The sequence below is a fragment of the Molothrus aeneus genome, chromosome 1 (genome assembly GCF_037042795.1).
Source record: "Molothrus aeneus isolate 106 chromosome 1, BPBGC_Maene_1.0, whole genome shotgun sequence".
Taxonomy (NCBI): domain Eukaryota; kingdom Metazoa; phylum Chordata; class Aves; order Passeriformes; family Icteridae; genus Molothrus; species Molothrus aeneus.
Window position 1 is genome coordinate 65531806 of NC_089646.1, and position 15575 is coordinate 65547380.

Genomic DNA, 15575 nt, shown 5'->3' on the forward strand with positions numbered 1-15575 from the left:
ATTAGTGGGTGGCTGCAAAGGTTTGGTGTAACAGAATCTCTCAGTCTCAACACAAGAAACTCACTGGTAGATGCAGAAATTCAACAGAGCTGTCTCAAGGCAACAGTGACCAGTGTTTCCCACCCTACTGTTCCCTCCCCTCTTGCAATCCACTCTCAACAGGCTTTTGTCCATCAACTGTGGCTACTGACAAAAGATCCCAACCATCCTGGCAGTGAATAGGTCTACAGTCTGCTGAAAACACAAGATCAAATTTGGGAACATGGCACAATGAGACAGAAGCAATAGAGGTGATTGGAAAAGGTGGCAAATTGCAGCTTTAAACATAGCCTTTCTTACACCATGGAGTATGTGGGACAGTTTATTGCATTTAGACATCATTCACATTACAATAAAATTTAAGGTCTGCAGGCACATTGATATCTAATTTACAAGATGCTGGACCATACACACCATAAGACACAGACTAAAGATCCTACACCTTTAACCAGTAAAACAAAAAAAAGCAAAAAAAGAAACATTATCCTTCCACATTCCAAAAGAGAAACTCAAGACACACAGGAAGAGAGTACTTCTGTGGTCAACAGGAGATCTGTCTGTTCAGTGCATTACAGGTGGATCTGCTGGTACTCCAATGGGAGATAAATCAATAGAGCCATGCATTCTCTCTACCTTCATGAGAGATGTCTGGAGCACGGATTTGGCTTGTAGAAGAAATTATACAAAACTATCTGACATACAGAAACAAAAACTGCTGCCAAATCACGGGATATTTTCTGTAGCAAAGTCACCAAGTCAAAACTCTTCTTGTTCCACCTGTGTCTCACTCTTGCTCCAGAAACTTAGGCAAGACACATATGCAACACCTTTACAGATGCCCACAAGTAAGCTACAAGGTGCAGACCACCAGCACTTCTGGTATACTAATATTGCACCAGCAGCCCCTCTGGAACATCCTAAATTAGGGCATCACTTTTGTCTCAGAAACAATACAAAGACCCAAAAGTCAAGTGTGCTTTTACACTTCTTTTGACTCAAGCAAGCACAAATTCTAGAAGCAAGCCTTGAAAAAGCTCAATATTTTTATTAAGGCATTTGATGAAAATCATGAATAAAGTACAGCACACAAATCTATTCATAACTTAGACTACAAAACCAACACTAATAAGGAGTATCAATCTGTCAGCTTTCAACACAGACAGACCTATTTCAGCACTAAAAGCACATTACAATCTTAAAACAACACAGAAAGACTTTGTTAACTCACACTTGAGAAGCAGAAGATGCCCAGCTCTTCTGGACATTTTAAAGCCATTACATACACAGCTTTCCAGCAAACTTAAGCATGACTTTTAGATTATTGCAAAGGTATCAACCTATTCAGCAAAGTTACTTATAATATACTTGCATTTCCTTATCAAATGCAAAGCACTAGAAGATTTGGAACGGCTGTTGAACATTATGGGCCTGTCTGCCATTGTTTCCAAAGAGAAATACTTGATTGAGAAGGAAAAACAGCAACAACTTGTCTTCTGAAAAAATAACAGAAAGCTTATCAAGAAAGAGACAAAAATCAAAATATTTGTTACAGTTTTGTTTTGGTGAATCACAGCACTGTGCTAAACAGGGTACACATAACAAAACTTTTCATTTTAAACTCTGCAATTGGGTACTTCTAAGTAAACAAAAACATGAGCCATTTTTCCTTCTATATCCTCAGAACCATCTGATAACAAACCAAGCCCACTCAGCCCTGCTAAAAGCATGATTCTCTAATGTAACTGTACTTCTGGGAATATATTACAGATTCCATGAAATGTTTTGTTACACGTGTGGATCAATTGGCCATGTAAATACAGAGAGCAGCCACATGCAAAGGAGTCTTTTTGTTAGTTTTAGTGAGCTAAAACAGTAAAGAAAAATAAGAAAATGAGACCTCTGGGTGTCTGAGCAAGACAGGTATTTTCCTCTTTTGCAAATATTTCCCTTTTTGTTTTCTGAAGGAGGAATGATGATGCTTTTGATTAGCAACACCATACACACCCTTAATATTTAAAAGACTAGGACAACATCAGGAACACCTGCTTACGAACTCAGCTCCAGTCACATCACTAATGGACAACCCATACCAGGCTTTTCCCACCCATACCTTTGGCCTTCACCTCTGAAACCACTAAACACTCTCCAGAACTTCCATGCACCCAATCCACAGCTTTCTTTGAGACATAGAAAACTGTAATTTCTCTCAAATTTTAGCGACTCAGCCCCATTGCTGGGGATGACAACTTGTAAGTTGGTCAGGAGACTCAGCCTGATACTGTGTATGACTCCTCTTACCAAAGCAGCCCACTGGTGATGGCAACGTGTTTCACATTAGGGACGCATTTGCAGTGAGGAGCAGGGAAGGCTGATATGACAAAACAATCTAATGAAACAAGGGCAGCACAGCACATGTCTTATTGGTACCTTCACATTCAACATGCTCTTTCAGATGCAAACAGGCATCAAAGCCATGTCACTAATACACTCATGAAAACAAATGGTCAACTAACTAGATTCGGTTTTATTTGCAAAATAATGTTTCCCATACCCCATCTTGCTTATATAGGTTTCTTTTCCTGTTGTAAAATCAGGTCAGTATAGCACTATATTCCATCATCTACAAGCAGACAGTGAAATCTTCAGAATATAAGGATCTTCACTGATCCTAACACTTTAGGGCAGCAGCTTTTCTGCCAAAGGCTGTCAAATTTCACAGAATATACAAAATGAGCAAAATCAAGCCATGATAGAAAACAAAGAGCCCTAAGGTTTCCTAACAAAATCTTAAATTTAGCTCTCTATATTAAACAATGTTACTTTATTTTCCCCAGACAATAAGGTTGCTTACAGTAAACACAGCCAATATTAAAACCTTCAAAACTTATTCCTACATTGCAGCAAGCCTCAAATTAACTAATGGGAGTGTGTGGGGGGGATTTCTATGGTGGTTTTTCTCCTGTGTGTCTTCTTGGCAGGAAGGGAGAGAAGGATTGTGTTGGGGTTTTTTTAAGGGAAAATACTTTAGGTTCTTGAACGTGGTTATTTATTCTCCAGGCTGATTTGGACTGCAAGTGCAACCCAAATAACTCATCTAATGCACAACAGCATAGAGAGAGTCTCAAGGGTTGTTCTACAGTGATCTCCAAAAAAGTTAAACATTTATGGGCTCTGAGCAAGTCTAGTTAAAGCTGTTGGCAACTTGATTGCTATGGGGCAATGAGAGGAGCTGGCAGCAGGGAGGGAGAAGCCAGGTAAGGCCATGGAGTGTTCTTTGTACATAGTACAAAAGGTGACAATCAGGTTTAGACAACGTAAAAATAGCTTTTAACCTAAAAACCTGTAAAAACACAGGTTACTTAATCTTACATCTTTGTCTTTCAAATGTTACAGAACATATTGTTTTGATTGCCAAGTTTGCTGAGTTTCACCTTCGACCACATACATTTATGCTTTTTTGCACACTTAGTTGTCATCAATACCAATTACCATGGATTAAACCATATGCTAAACCACCCTTTTTTTAAAGTTTTAATGGTTAATTAATAGCATTAATTTAAGATGTGTCTAAATTTGCATACGCACAAATAAGCTGTCAGAAAACAGACCTGTGAAACCTTTCAGTTTCCCCAAGTTCCAGCACAAACTGAGAGTTTGTGAGAGATTTTGTGTTCAAAGCAAGTATTTTCTGCAATGCTCTCAGGGACTGATAAGGAGACTACAGAAAGTGAAATCCAGTTTTCTTCATTATCTAGACTAGAAATGGAAATTGTGTACAACTAATGAGAAGTAAACTGATTTTTCAAATCACTTCACCTCTAACAACCCGTGACAGTAGCAATATCTGCTCACAAGGTGCTGAAGTTTACAGCAACCTGTGTAGTTTTGACAATCATTGAGCTGTTCCAACATAATTTCTAACTATGGGCTTGCTGTATACACTGCTATTTCCCTTCCCAACATTTAACCCATCTCAATTCATTCAAGAACTCCATTAGTTGTAGAAAAATAGGAACTGATGAAAACTGCTGTAACGGGGTTGATAAAAGCTAAATGACTGGAGAAATTATGCAAGGAAAAAAAGGCAACTAATTTCTTACACAATTAAAGAGTTTAATTAGATTATTTATTTAAGTGAATAGAGAGCTTTACAATAGATTTAACTCCTATTAAGTTTCAAGCAATACAGGAGTAGATATCAGAGTACTAAAATTAGATCAGTCTCATATTTGATCAGAAAACATAAGCTCAGTTATGTCAGCAACTTGGTAAGCAGCAATATTGAAAACTCAGCTCTGATTTATTACTTCACATCCTGTAAGAAGGAGAAATGTAAAATCCCTGATCTCTGAAAGAGGTTTATCCATCATACCAAAATGCTACTCAGCACTTCCTGAATAAAGACACTACAAAAATGTCTTCTCCAGCAGAGACTGTTAGTGGTAGCAATGACAACAGTCTGCAAACATGAGGTCTCAGATACAGCTGTATGCACAAGCCCTTGAGAGACTCTCAACTGTAAACTAACTGAGACACATAAGAATGTTTGCTGTGTTTTGACATAAAAAAGTTAAAACCAGAATCAAATGCTGTTCCTGCCCCTAAAGCTTTATGTTGATTTTTGTGGTTTTGTAATGGCTTTTTTCCTCTGAAGGGATGCTTCCATACTGCAACTGTAAAATTAGCTGAAAAAAGCTGATGACAGCTACATGTAAGGGTGCAGGTGGAAGCATGTTCTTCCAAAAGCTGGGCAAAAGGGCGGGGATGGAAGCATGTTCTCCCTCAACACGGATGTCTGCTCTTCAACCAACCTGCATTTTTCCTCTCATTTAATTCCTCTAGGGCCACTTCTACCAAGGCAGTAACAAATACCCATAGGATCAGATTCCTCACATTCACATGGGATTGGTAAAGTGCACTGGGATTTTGTTCAAGGAAATGCCAGGACATGTAAGCTTGCCAGTTTGCAGAGCAGCTTTCTCACCTGCTTGCCCCTTAGAGCCAAGCTACCATGTGGCTGTGCAAAGGCAGGAGAGCAAGGAGACCAAGGTCAAACCTAGCAATGCTCAAGGTAGCATGCGTGACAGGTGATAGATAAATAGTGAGAAGCCATGCATGGGAGGAGGTTTTGATCCCCTCAAAAGCAAGCTAAACTGGCAACTATTAAAGAAAAACAACTACTGGCTGCAGGACATCAAGTTCTGCCATGTCACACCCATTTCCCACCTCCCCCTGTATTTCAACTGTAAATTCTCTGATAAGGAAACTGCTTCTTCCTTTGCATTTTCAAAGTTCATGCTGGCTATTGCTGTAAGCTGGAGAACATCAAGAATGCTGTCAAGTACACAGACTGCAGGAATAAGGACATGTTCCAGTTATTTCTCTGTGAAAATTAGAGCGGTCTCACAGACAACTCCTAAAACTTGCTTACAAGTTACTTTTGGAACAAAACCAACTTCTTAAATACATATTCCTTTAACCTCATAATTGAAACTGCAACCAAGTTTCCCAAGAGCTTTTCCTTCTCAACTGAGAGCTACATACCTCTCAGATTTCTGGGATGTATCTGCTTTGTCCGAGGCATTTTCCTCTAATCTCATGCACCGCTTTCTCCTCTCAGAAACAGAAAGTACAGCAAGCAGAGAGATGGCAGCTCCATAAACTTGTCAAAGGCCTCAGTTAATCCGTATGCTAAAAAAACAGAGAGAAAGTTATGAGATGAAGGCATCAATAAGAAAAACAAAGATACCTATCTGATCCCTTTCATCTTCAAATGACTATGGAAATTAGTAAGAAATATTTCTGCACCTATGATTTGCTAAAGAATCTTTCCTTTCTGACAGCCTAGGAGCCACCCTGGCAGTCACACTCTGACCACCACAGTTACACTGCTGGGACGGAATTCTCTTCACAGCAGGCTTGACTCCCTCCACTCTCCACTCTCACACACAAGATTTCCTTACCGGCTCAACCCACGTTTCCCAGAGCAAAGTCACAGACCCCCGGTCCATTAAGTAATTTCTTCACGGCGCAACAACAGAGTAACAGCCCAAGCTGGTGCCTCAGAGGAGGGATCCTCAAGGATCCCCCGGGCTGTTACGCCCTCCCAGACTTATGCGTGCCAGCGTCGGGGGTCTTCCAGCTGAGTCCCGGGTTCCCGCTGCGTCCCTGTCCCCCGGCAGGGCGACAGATCCTGGTGCCCTTTGTTGTGCAAAGCGTCGGCACCACTTCCCGGCCTCTTGCCCCGGGCTCCCGCCACCCAGAGCTCAACCTGCAGCTCCCAGGGCGGCTGCACAACCTGCACTGAACGGATTCCTCAACAGGTTTTATGGAGGCAAGCGTTCCAGTATCTTAAGAGAACCACGTGAGGCTGAAACTCCTTTTAGGATTACTCAGGAAGCATGAGAAAACGAAAACACTTTTCCAGATTTGTCAGCTGTTTTCTAGCCAGAAAACATCTTCCAATAACCCTCGTCTCATGCAAATAAATCCAAAAAATTAAACAAAATTTGGCATCTGGCTTTCAGATACACATCTTCAGCTTCGGTGGGGGAAGTACAGAGGGGAGGGCAAACACACAAAGCATCATCCGATTTGTAACATTACCTACAGAATCCTTACATGCAGCATGTAAGTTTGGAAGAATTCCCCATGGGATAGTTCTGCTGAAATATCAGTGTACAGTTGAGGATCACACTAGCTCTTGACCTACCTGCACTTTCTTACTTTTCAAACATTCTTAGGAATTGCTAACAGTTCAATGAGCGTTTTGTTCAGTTTCTGATACAGGATGTGAAATCTCTCAAAGACCTATGGAAAACTACTTACACACAAGAACCTAAAGAAGAAAATGACTGGTGTAATTACACTCTCCCATCTAAACAAAATTAAAAAATAACAAGTTTCTGCTTCTTTATAAAATAATTCTATTTCATGTCAACAGATTTTTCTTTTTATTAAACATTAGGAATAATTTTTTTTAAAACTGTATGAACTTTGGAATGGCCCCTAATATAGGCAAATTGATTAAGGACAGCTCTTTGAAGGAGGAAGGATGTAGAGTTCCTAGCATTTGTTGTAAGTATTAATTTAGGGGCACTTACATTGTTTTTCAAGGCAACCATGTTCTTGAGAAAATTTAATTCAAACCCAATTAAAATAGACTACTTGCAACCACCCCTTCAGTCTACATACTGTTAAGGAATATAATCATTAATTTTTAATGTTTCTTTTGTCTGTTGCTGCATAAAAAGACCCAAACAGGAGAAAAAAAATTACTGCAACTGACACAAAGGAAAGCTGGAAAATGTTATTCTGACTAAATGATTCTTCACTAGGGTATTACCGCACGTTGAAGGAAAAAGACGGAAAAAACCCAAAACAGAGCACAGTGCCTGTCAAACTGTTAACTCATACCAGTTTATCTGCAAGCATAACAGAAATATTTAGAAATTAAATAAAACCTTATGGTAACAGGTCCATTTTCCAGGTCTTAGGCACGAACTGGAAATGGAGAAAAGTGGCTGGATGGCTTGAAGCGACCAGCACTCCCTGAGCCCCGGTCCTCCCCTTTCCTCTGGCTCGACTGGGAAAGTCCCTGGGGCTGGGCTGAGGTTTTTAAAGACGCTAATAAACACCGTCACTTCTTTACACAAGTTATTCCAAGCGAGAGTTTGAAATCCCCCGGTGTCTCCATAAATCGGGAGCCCCTTCCCGACGCTTCCCTGCAGCACAAATGTCATCCTACTGACGCTTTAATGCCACCAAGCTTCCCCGCTCTCCAGCAGGACCCTCTCCTTCGGGGAAGAGATAACCGTGTGAGAGCCACGGCGGAAACACCGGGCAGGACCCACGCCAAAAGTCATTCCCTCTCTCGCTTGAACGAGGGAAAAAAAAATAACCAAAAAAAAGGGGAGAGGGAGAAACGGGCCTTTTGCAATCGCAGCGGTCACATCCCCCCGTACCCACCCAAAAATGGGGGAGCGGGGCGGGAGGCAGCCCACCGCAGGGCCCGGGGAGCCGCGGGTATGTGCGAGCGGGACTGCGAGGGGAAGGGAAGGGGAAGGGAGGGAGGCAAAAAATCCATGAATGAATAAAGAGGGAGGAGCCTGGGAAAACCCCTCTGCAACGCCGCACCGAACAAAGCGCTGCACACATGCCGCGGGGGGGTGGGGGGGAAGGGGGACAGAGGGACGGGGGGCGGCCGCGGTCCGGCACCCAGCGGGGACGGCGGCGGGGCCGAGAGGAGCCGGGCCGGGGCTCCGCGCCTCCCAGTGCCCCCGAAACCCCGGCTGCAGACCCGGGGCGGAGAGGGGGGGACGCCCGGACAAACCCACGGGGAGCCGGGGCGCACCGGCACCCCCGGGGGCAGCGAGGGTGCAGCCGGAGCGCGGAGTCCCCGCGCGTCCCGGAGGGGCCGCGGCGGAGCGCGGTGGGCTGAGGGGGGGATCGGGGCCTGCGGTCCTCCCCGTCCCCGCCCGCCCGCCCGCCCGTTTCCCCCCCGCCGCCGGTGGAGGACACATTGTGTTGTGGCTGCCGCAGCTCCACGCCGAAGGGGGCGGCGGGGGGCGGCCGTCCCGCCCCGCACCCTCGTCCCCGCAGCGCCTCCCGAGCCCCCTCCCGCCCCCCGCGGGGCCCGCTGCAAACCTGGCGGAGGGGCCGGCGCGGCGGCTGATGGCGGCGGCAGCGGCGGGGAGCGCGGCGACCCCTGCGCGGCGGCGGCGGCGGCGGCGGGAGGGAGAGGGAGGGAGGGAGGGAGAAAGAGCGGGGGGAGCGGGGGGGGCCGGGAGCCTCCTTCACTTGACAACCTCAAACACAAACATGACCCAGCGCCGCCGCCGCCACAGCCGCCACCGCGCCCGCACACACACGCACACACAGAGCCCGGCAGCGGCACCCACCCCTCCTCCATGCACCGTCCCCCCGGGCCGGCCAAGGCGCCGCCCCCCGGCACGGCCCCGCTCCGCAGCCCCTCGGCCCCCGGCCGCGCCCGCCCCCCGCGGCAGCAGACCCCTCCTCCGGGAACCCCATCCCCCACGTCCCACTCGGGAGCCCCCATCGCGGCCCTGCCCCTCGGCCGTGGGGCGGTGGACGGGGGGGGACACAATGCGGGGGAACGGGGGGCGGGGGAGCGGGAGCCTCCCCTGGCAGGCAGGAGAGGCGGGGCGGGCCCGGCGGGGGAGGGAGAGAGGGCGGGAGGGAGGACGGGCGGGCTCGGCGCATCCGCCGGGGTCCCCTCGGGGAGAGCCGCGTTCCCCGCCGGGCCCGCCCCGCCCCGCCCCTCCCCCCGGCGCCCCGGTCACCGTCGGGGGGAGCGCGGGGGGTGTTTTACCTTCTCTCACTTTCTATTGCAGGAAGCGCGGCCGGAGCAGTGACGTCACCGGGTCTCCCGGTCCCGCCCCCTCCCCGGGTCGGGGGAGGGGTCACCGAGGGGGTTTCCTCGCGGCCCGGTGGGGGAGGCACGGCCGGGGGGCCGCCACTGCTGCTGCCCCGCCGCCTCCTCCCCCTCTTCTTTCTCCTCCTCCTCCTTCTCACCGGTGGGACTGCCCGGGCGCCACCGCCCCGGCCCCTGCTCCTGCCCTGAGGCAGGGGGGCACCTCGCCGCCGCGGCTCCCGGGGGTCTCCTCAGAGGGGGTCCCCGCTCGGCGCGGCACGAGGCAGCGCCTCCCCCCGACGGCCGAAGCCGCCGCCGCCGCTCGGGGCGCTGCACGGTGCGCGTCGCGCTCCCCCCTGGCAGGGCCCGGCCCCCGGGGCACCGGCACGGCCGGGCGCGCACACACACACACACACACGGACGGACACGCAGAGAGACGGGGCTGACGCGGAGATCCCGGAGGTTCCTCCCTGCCGCCCGCCCGGACGGGCTTCCCCGCACCCCCGCCCGCCCGGCCCGCCGCGCCCCGGCGCCGCCGGGGAAACTCACCGCCGCGCCGCGCATCCCGCCGCGGCTACAACTTTCCATCCCGGGCGGCAGCCGGCGGCGGCAGCGAGCCCCTCCGCCGCTGGAAGTGGGCGGGGGAGGAAATACGAGGAGGAGGCGCGTCGTGCTCTCCGCCGCGGCGCCCCTTTTTTGGCCCGGGACGCGGGTTTTGCCGGTGGGGGCTGTGCTGCCGCGGTTGGTTTCCTGCATCAGCTGCGGGGGTGTGTGTGCACAGCACACACGTGTGTGTCTGTCTGTGTGTGCGCTCTCCGTGCCGGGTCACCCTGCCCGGCCGAGGGCTGCCCTCCCTTCTCCCGCACCACTGGCAAGCGAGCGCTGGGCCGCCCTCCAAAAGGCGAGGGGGCCCGAGCTGGGCTTTGGGTACTGAGGAGAGGAATTTGGCATTTCTTTTTTTCCTTCTTTTTTTTTTTTTTTTTCACCCAAACTCCCCGACAGAGCAGTGTTGGCAGCTTTTCATTGCCACTTGGGTTTTCAATCGGGTTTTGCTTTTGAATCCAGTACGTGATGTCTTTAGCAAACAAACCCAAATAAATGTGTCTTGCATCACCTCCGTGTTCTCCCTCCTCCCGTGCCTGCACTCCCCTGGCAGTGTGTGCTCAGCTGTGAGCACCTTGGCCCCTCTATGTCCTTCCCTTTGGAGTTCAGTGTCCAGACCAGATCCTGCCTTAAGCGAACATAACCCCATTCCCAGAGTTTTCAAGGTTTTTACAGGGAGTTCCTTCAACCTACATTTAATCATGTTTGTAAGACAGATGAGTATTTTAGTCCCCATTTCACAGGAGAGAAACCAAGGCAGGAAGATGCAGAGTAGCTCGCTGCATGCTGTGGACTGACATGACACCACTTCTGCCTGAGCTTTTGGCCACAGGCACTGTCTCTGGGCTATTTTTCCTCTTGAGTTCACTTAAATTATACCTTGAGAACACTTCCAGCTTACAGTGGTGGCAGGTTCTCTGCTGTGGGTAACCTGTCCTATGTCCTGCCCAGAGGCAACACGGGAGGCAAATGTAAGTGAAATCCCTGGCTAGTTTGCAACTGGTGGTTAGGGCAAGAGATAGTATTCATCGCTGAACTGGAGATTCATGGAAAAATCAGACCCTCAAAGAGTATCTTCAGGAGAAATGTGTTCTTCTGCTCCTATTGGACAAGCAAAAGATGATTCTTTATTGTCAGAGACAGCGCTTGTCTTCTCCCTTGTCTGTCCCCCCCCTCCCCCACCTTGTTCTTCCTTTGTCTGGCTTTTAGACTTGGGACTCTGACTTGCTAAAGAACAGAGTTACTGTTATCCTAAACACATCAGCATGAATATGATCCTACAGGTGCCATAAGCTTAAATTAGTGTACCAAGTCTGACCAGTCACAAGCCCAGGACCATGCAACTTCTGAAGCTAGGTCTGAGCCTCTACCTGTTCCGCTCAGCTGTCCCTTGAAGTCTGTCCTGCAGGCCTCTGGGACACATAGCATCTAGATCCTTCTTTGCTACTCATTATCTGAAAGCCTCACATCCTGATCACCAGAGTCATCAAGAGAAAGCATCAGATACTGGCCCTTCCTCACAAGATGCCTTAGGAAGAAGGAGCCATCACAGCTGCTGCTGGTGCCAAAGGGAATTTTTTCACAAGGACCTGAGTAAGTTCAAAATAGATGCTCCAGCCTGCAAGTTGAAATGAGACCATAGCAAACCCCCTGCAGCCTGCAGGAAAGGTTTGTTCTGCTAGAAGTAGTCAAACTTCCTCCCACCCATCAGTGAAAATCCAGCCCTCTCACCACACCTATGTGCACAGGAATATAATAAGTGCCCTTCCTCTGCAGACAAGCACAACTGTCTTAACAAGAAAGACTCAATGAGGTGTCAAAGAGGAGACAGGTCCTCAGGGATGTGTATCATATGGTGGCAGCTGATCCTCCCTTGAACATAAAACCAGTCATCCCAAAGTCAGTTTGGGTCAGAGGACAAAACCAAGAACTGAAAGTCTGGCCCCTTGGGGTTATTTCCAGGGCCATCTGAAAAAACAGCCAAAGAGGCAGCTGTGAGCTGGGAACTCTCCTCAGCTTGTTCCCCTAGAGCGAACACAGCTAAGGGCGAAAGGACTGCCTTGAGCACAGTTCAGTGTCGTTCCAGCAGGCTGCCCCCTGGCCAGGTAAAAAATGCAATCCTAAGGGCTTTGAAAAGGCAGCATACCAAGCTGTTTATCCCAGGCAGACCACTTCATCTTTTTTTGTCTGTTTTTCCATCAGTAAAAAGGAAGTGCTTACCCACTCAGTAAAGCACTTTGGGAAAAATACTGTAGATGATTGCTAGTAGGAGGCACAGAGTAATCTTCTCAAACCTGCAAATGAGGGAAATTCTTTAAAACTTTTCAGTGAGATTTAAAACACCACATCAATATGCATATAGGAAAAAAAAAAAACCCACACCACCTTCACTGCAGAATTTAGATACTTTTAAAATTTCACCTAAAAGGAGTCCTGCAGGATATATATCCTCTTTAAATGACTGTGTGTATAGCTGAACAGGGAAGATTATTGAGGTTTTCTTCTCTCTAAAACTCCACTGTATTTTCAGGAGGACACCTATTTTTAAACATCCTCTAGTTTTACTCTTGAAACCTCATTCAGAAACTGGTTTTCTGTAATGGCTCACAGGTATTTTATGTATAAATATATACACATACAAACATTCGGCTCTTGAGAAACCATGATACATTAGGTAGTCTTGAATAATTCATTGTTAAGCACCCCATGATAAATCTCTAGTTGAACACTATGTGATTTTGATAGAATTCTTGGGATAAATTGAATATGAAGCACTGTGGTAAATTTAACTATGCTGAGCGTCAAATGTGAAAACTTTACATTGTACATTACATCCTGACATGCAACTGAGGATCATTATTATTAAGGCTTCGGGGAATTTTCAAGGGAACTTCTGAAGTTCTGAAAAGAAAAAGAACAAGACTGAGTGCTGTTCTCTATAGAAGTTGAGATTTTCTCAGAGAAGGGAAATTCCATAAGTAGTCAGTATTGAATTAACATAAAGGTTTCACTAAAAGAACTGCTGTCTATTAGCTTATGCTCTGAGGCTTCTCATTGAGCACTACATATAAAAGTCAGAGGATCTTGGCTTACCTGGTACCAGCGTGTGCTTAGAGCTTTTCTAGGGCTTGCCACTCCTGCAGCGGGCCTGGAGAGATAGGGCAGCAACCGCTGATGTGAGGGGAGGTCATTTTCCCCTTTTCTGTAGCAGTAGCTGTCACCCCAGATACTCACAGCTCTCCCTTGTCAGCAGCAGCCAGACGCTTTCCTGGAGGTAGGCAAAGGCAAGAGCACAGGGATCTGGTCATGCACTGCTCCTCACAGCCTGCAGCTCCAAACAAGAAGCTGGTCTTCATTGGGACACTTCGCATGGCAATATCCTTCATCTCCCCCTTCTCAGGATGTCCTGAGGATGAGTTGCTTTTCATTGTCCCATAAGTGGGCTCAGTTCTTTCTGATTTGGAGAAACTGGCATTAAATAATGCAAACTGTTCCATCGAAGAATTTTGGCACAATCTTCCTTTTTATTTATGCAAATACACTGCAGCTCTCTGTGGTGGTACCTGGTAATCATGTGGCCAGGAAAAGGTACAAATCTGTCCAGCTTCAGATTAATCACGTGATATAGGGCACAGTTCACTGACAGAGCTTCACCTTTTTTCCAGGTATTATTAACCAAACATTTCAATGAACTTCAACATCACTGATACCATATCTACTTATTCATATCATGTTCATCTAAATTATATCAGAGCATCTCAGACAAGAATACCTGTGTTTAAGAGGCCATGCTAAAATCTCTTTTGGTGGCTTTTTGTCCTTTTCCCTCTTTGGAAGAGTCCCAGCTGCTGGGGTGCTTCCCCAGGGGTAATCATAGGACAGCTCATGGAGGCAGGGGAAGAAATCCTAAATTAACCCTACTTTTACCACCACCACCACCACCACCACCACAGCCTGACATCAGCCTTCTTTCCTCCTAGCACATGAGGCCTCATGTGGCTGGTCACAGGACAGAGATCAGGCAAGAGACCAGCCACAGAGCAAAGGAGAAGAGCACCTTCTGACAGAGGCCCTGTGAGGTGTCCTTCGGTACTGCAAGCCCTGGTGACACCAGTGCCGAGCCCACACCTCATGCAGCATCCTTCCTGCAGAGACACCTGCACAGGCCAAGAGACAGGGAGGCACCCTCAGCACTTCCCAGGCTGGCCCCACTCCCTGTCTGGCCCAACCATTCATGATGGCATACCAAAGTCTAAGGAAGAAAACAAAAAATAATTAAAATTGTACTCGTTGAACCACTGTTGCCTTTTTGTCCAAGAGGAAGCCCCAGTGGCAGGCAGATGGTGTGGCCCTGCTGCTGACCTGCCCTTAGCACGATAAGGAGCAGGCTGGACCACTGGCAAGCTGTGAATTCCTCGTACTCAGCACACCACACTTCCAGCAGGGTTTTGTGGGATGTGACATTAGGCACTTCCAGGAGGGAGATAATTGCCAAACAGAATTATGAGCTCCGGAATAGACGATTTGGGAGAAAGCAAAGGCTCATCTGAAGTACATGGTATGATACCATTTGGGTTATATTAAAGGGCTGGGCCAGCACAGACTCCCCACCTCCTCCCAGAGATGGAGCTCACCCAAGGCCCTGAGCAGAGTCTTGCGTCCAAACATGAGGCAAGTTTGAGCTTGGGCCGGTGCTCTGAAGTTAGTGTAGATGTACCCATGAAAAGCAAGTCCCAGAGCTTTTGGCTTTCCACTGAACATTGCTTCTGTCTTTTCACAAAGAGCTGCTTCTCTATAGGTCAGCAGGCTCTGCACTTTCACAGCCCTTTTAGTCCCTTCCACCCTGGTATTTTTGCTTCTGATTTAGACAGGTTTCTGAACTTTTTCATGAAGTTGCTCATATTTTCCACTGCATCTCCTTTTTACCTCACTCCACCAGTTCACTCTGATCTTTCTTTCTCAGTTGCTCTAGGTTCTGAACTGTTCATTTAAATATGATGTGGCTTGCCAGCATTTTTTCCTAAGCCTTTTATTTTATCAGTTAAAGAAACAGGAGACACATGAGGCACTTAACACAAGTGCACCTTGCCAAGATGCCTCCAGTGGTATGCTCTTTCTTTAGATTTGACCACAAACATTTTAACATATCTGAATGATTAAAAAGCATTCCAACCCATGCTTTCTTCCCCAAGTATTTTTGTCATTCAGTGGCCCTCTAGTATTGTTTGCGACAGACATGTGTGGGAGAGTTCTTTTAAATATCACTTTTTGAGCACGTTAAATTAGCTAAGCAGCTCAAAGGTTGCAGGGTTAAAAGGAAATAAGCAAAACAGAGTTATTTTCTGTGGAAATGTTTTTCCTTGCCTCCTTCCCAGTACAGTTATGAACAGAAGAAATCCACAAAGGAGAAAATAATCCCCATTCTATTGAAAATTCTCAAATATATTAAAATTTATTTGATAACTGGAATGTTTACTTTGTAGGCATATTGCAGATCACTAGGTACAGATCAACCACAAAGCTTCAAGTTCCTTTAGCCTTTATATTCCTCAGAACTGTG

At 47.5% G+C, this 15575-nt stretch overlaps 1 protein-coding gene across 3 annotated transcripts in view; it reads right to left on the reverse strand.

Annotated features, from left to right (window-relative positions):
• HIVEP1 (HIVEP zinc finger 1) overlaps positions 1-8817 on the reverse strand; it is a 126987-nt gene extending 118170 nt beyond the window's left edge. The window contains exons 1-2 of one of the 3 annotated variants that reach the window (XM_066558422.1): positions 8686-8817; positions 5584-5730 (exon numbers count right to left, since the gene is read on the reverse strand). In XM_066558422.1, coding sequence (XP_066414519.1) covers positions 5584-5623 — 40 coding nt within the window. In that variant the 5' untranslated portion in view covers positions 5624-5730; positions 8686-8817. Of the gene's footprint in view, positions 1-5583; positions 6393-8685 lie in introns of those variants that run through there. The other 2 variants (XM_066558430.1, XM_066558415.1) reach the window with 2 other exon arrangements.
• Positions 8818-15575: the final 6758 nt, after the last annotated feature.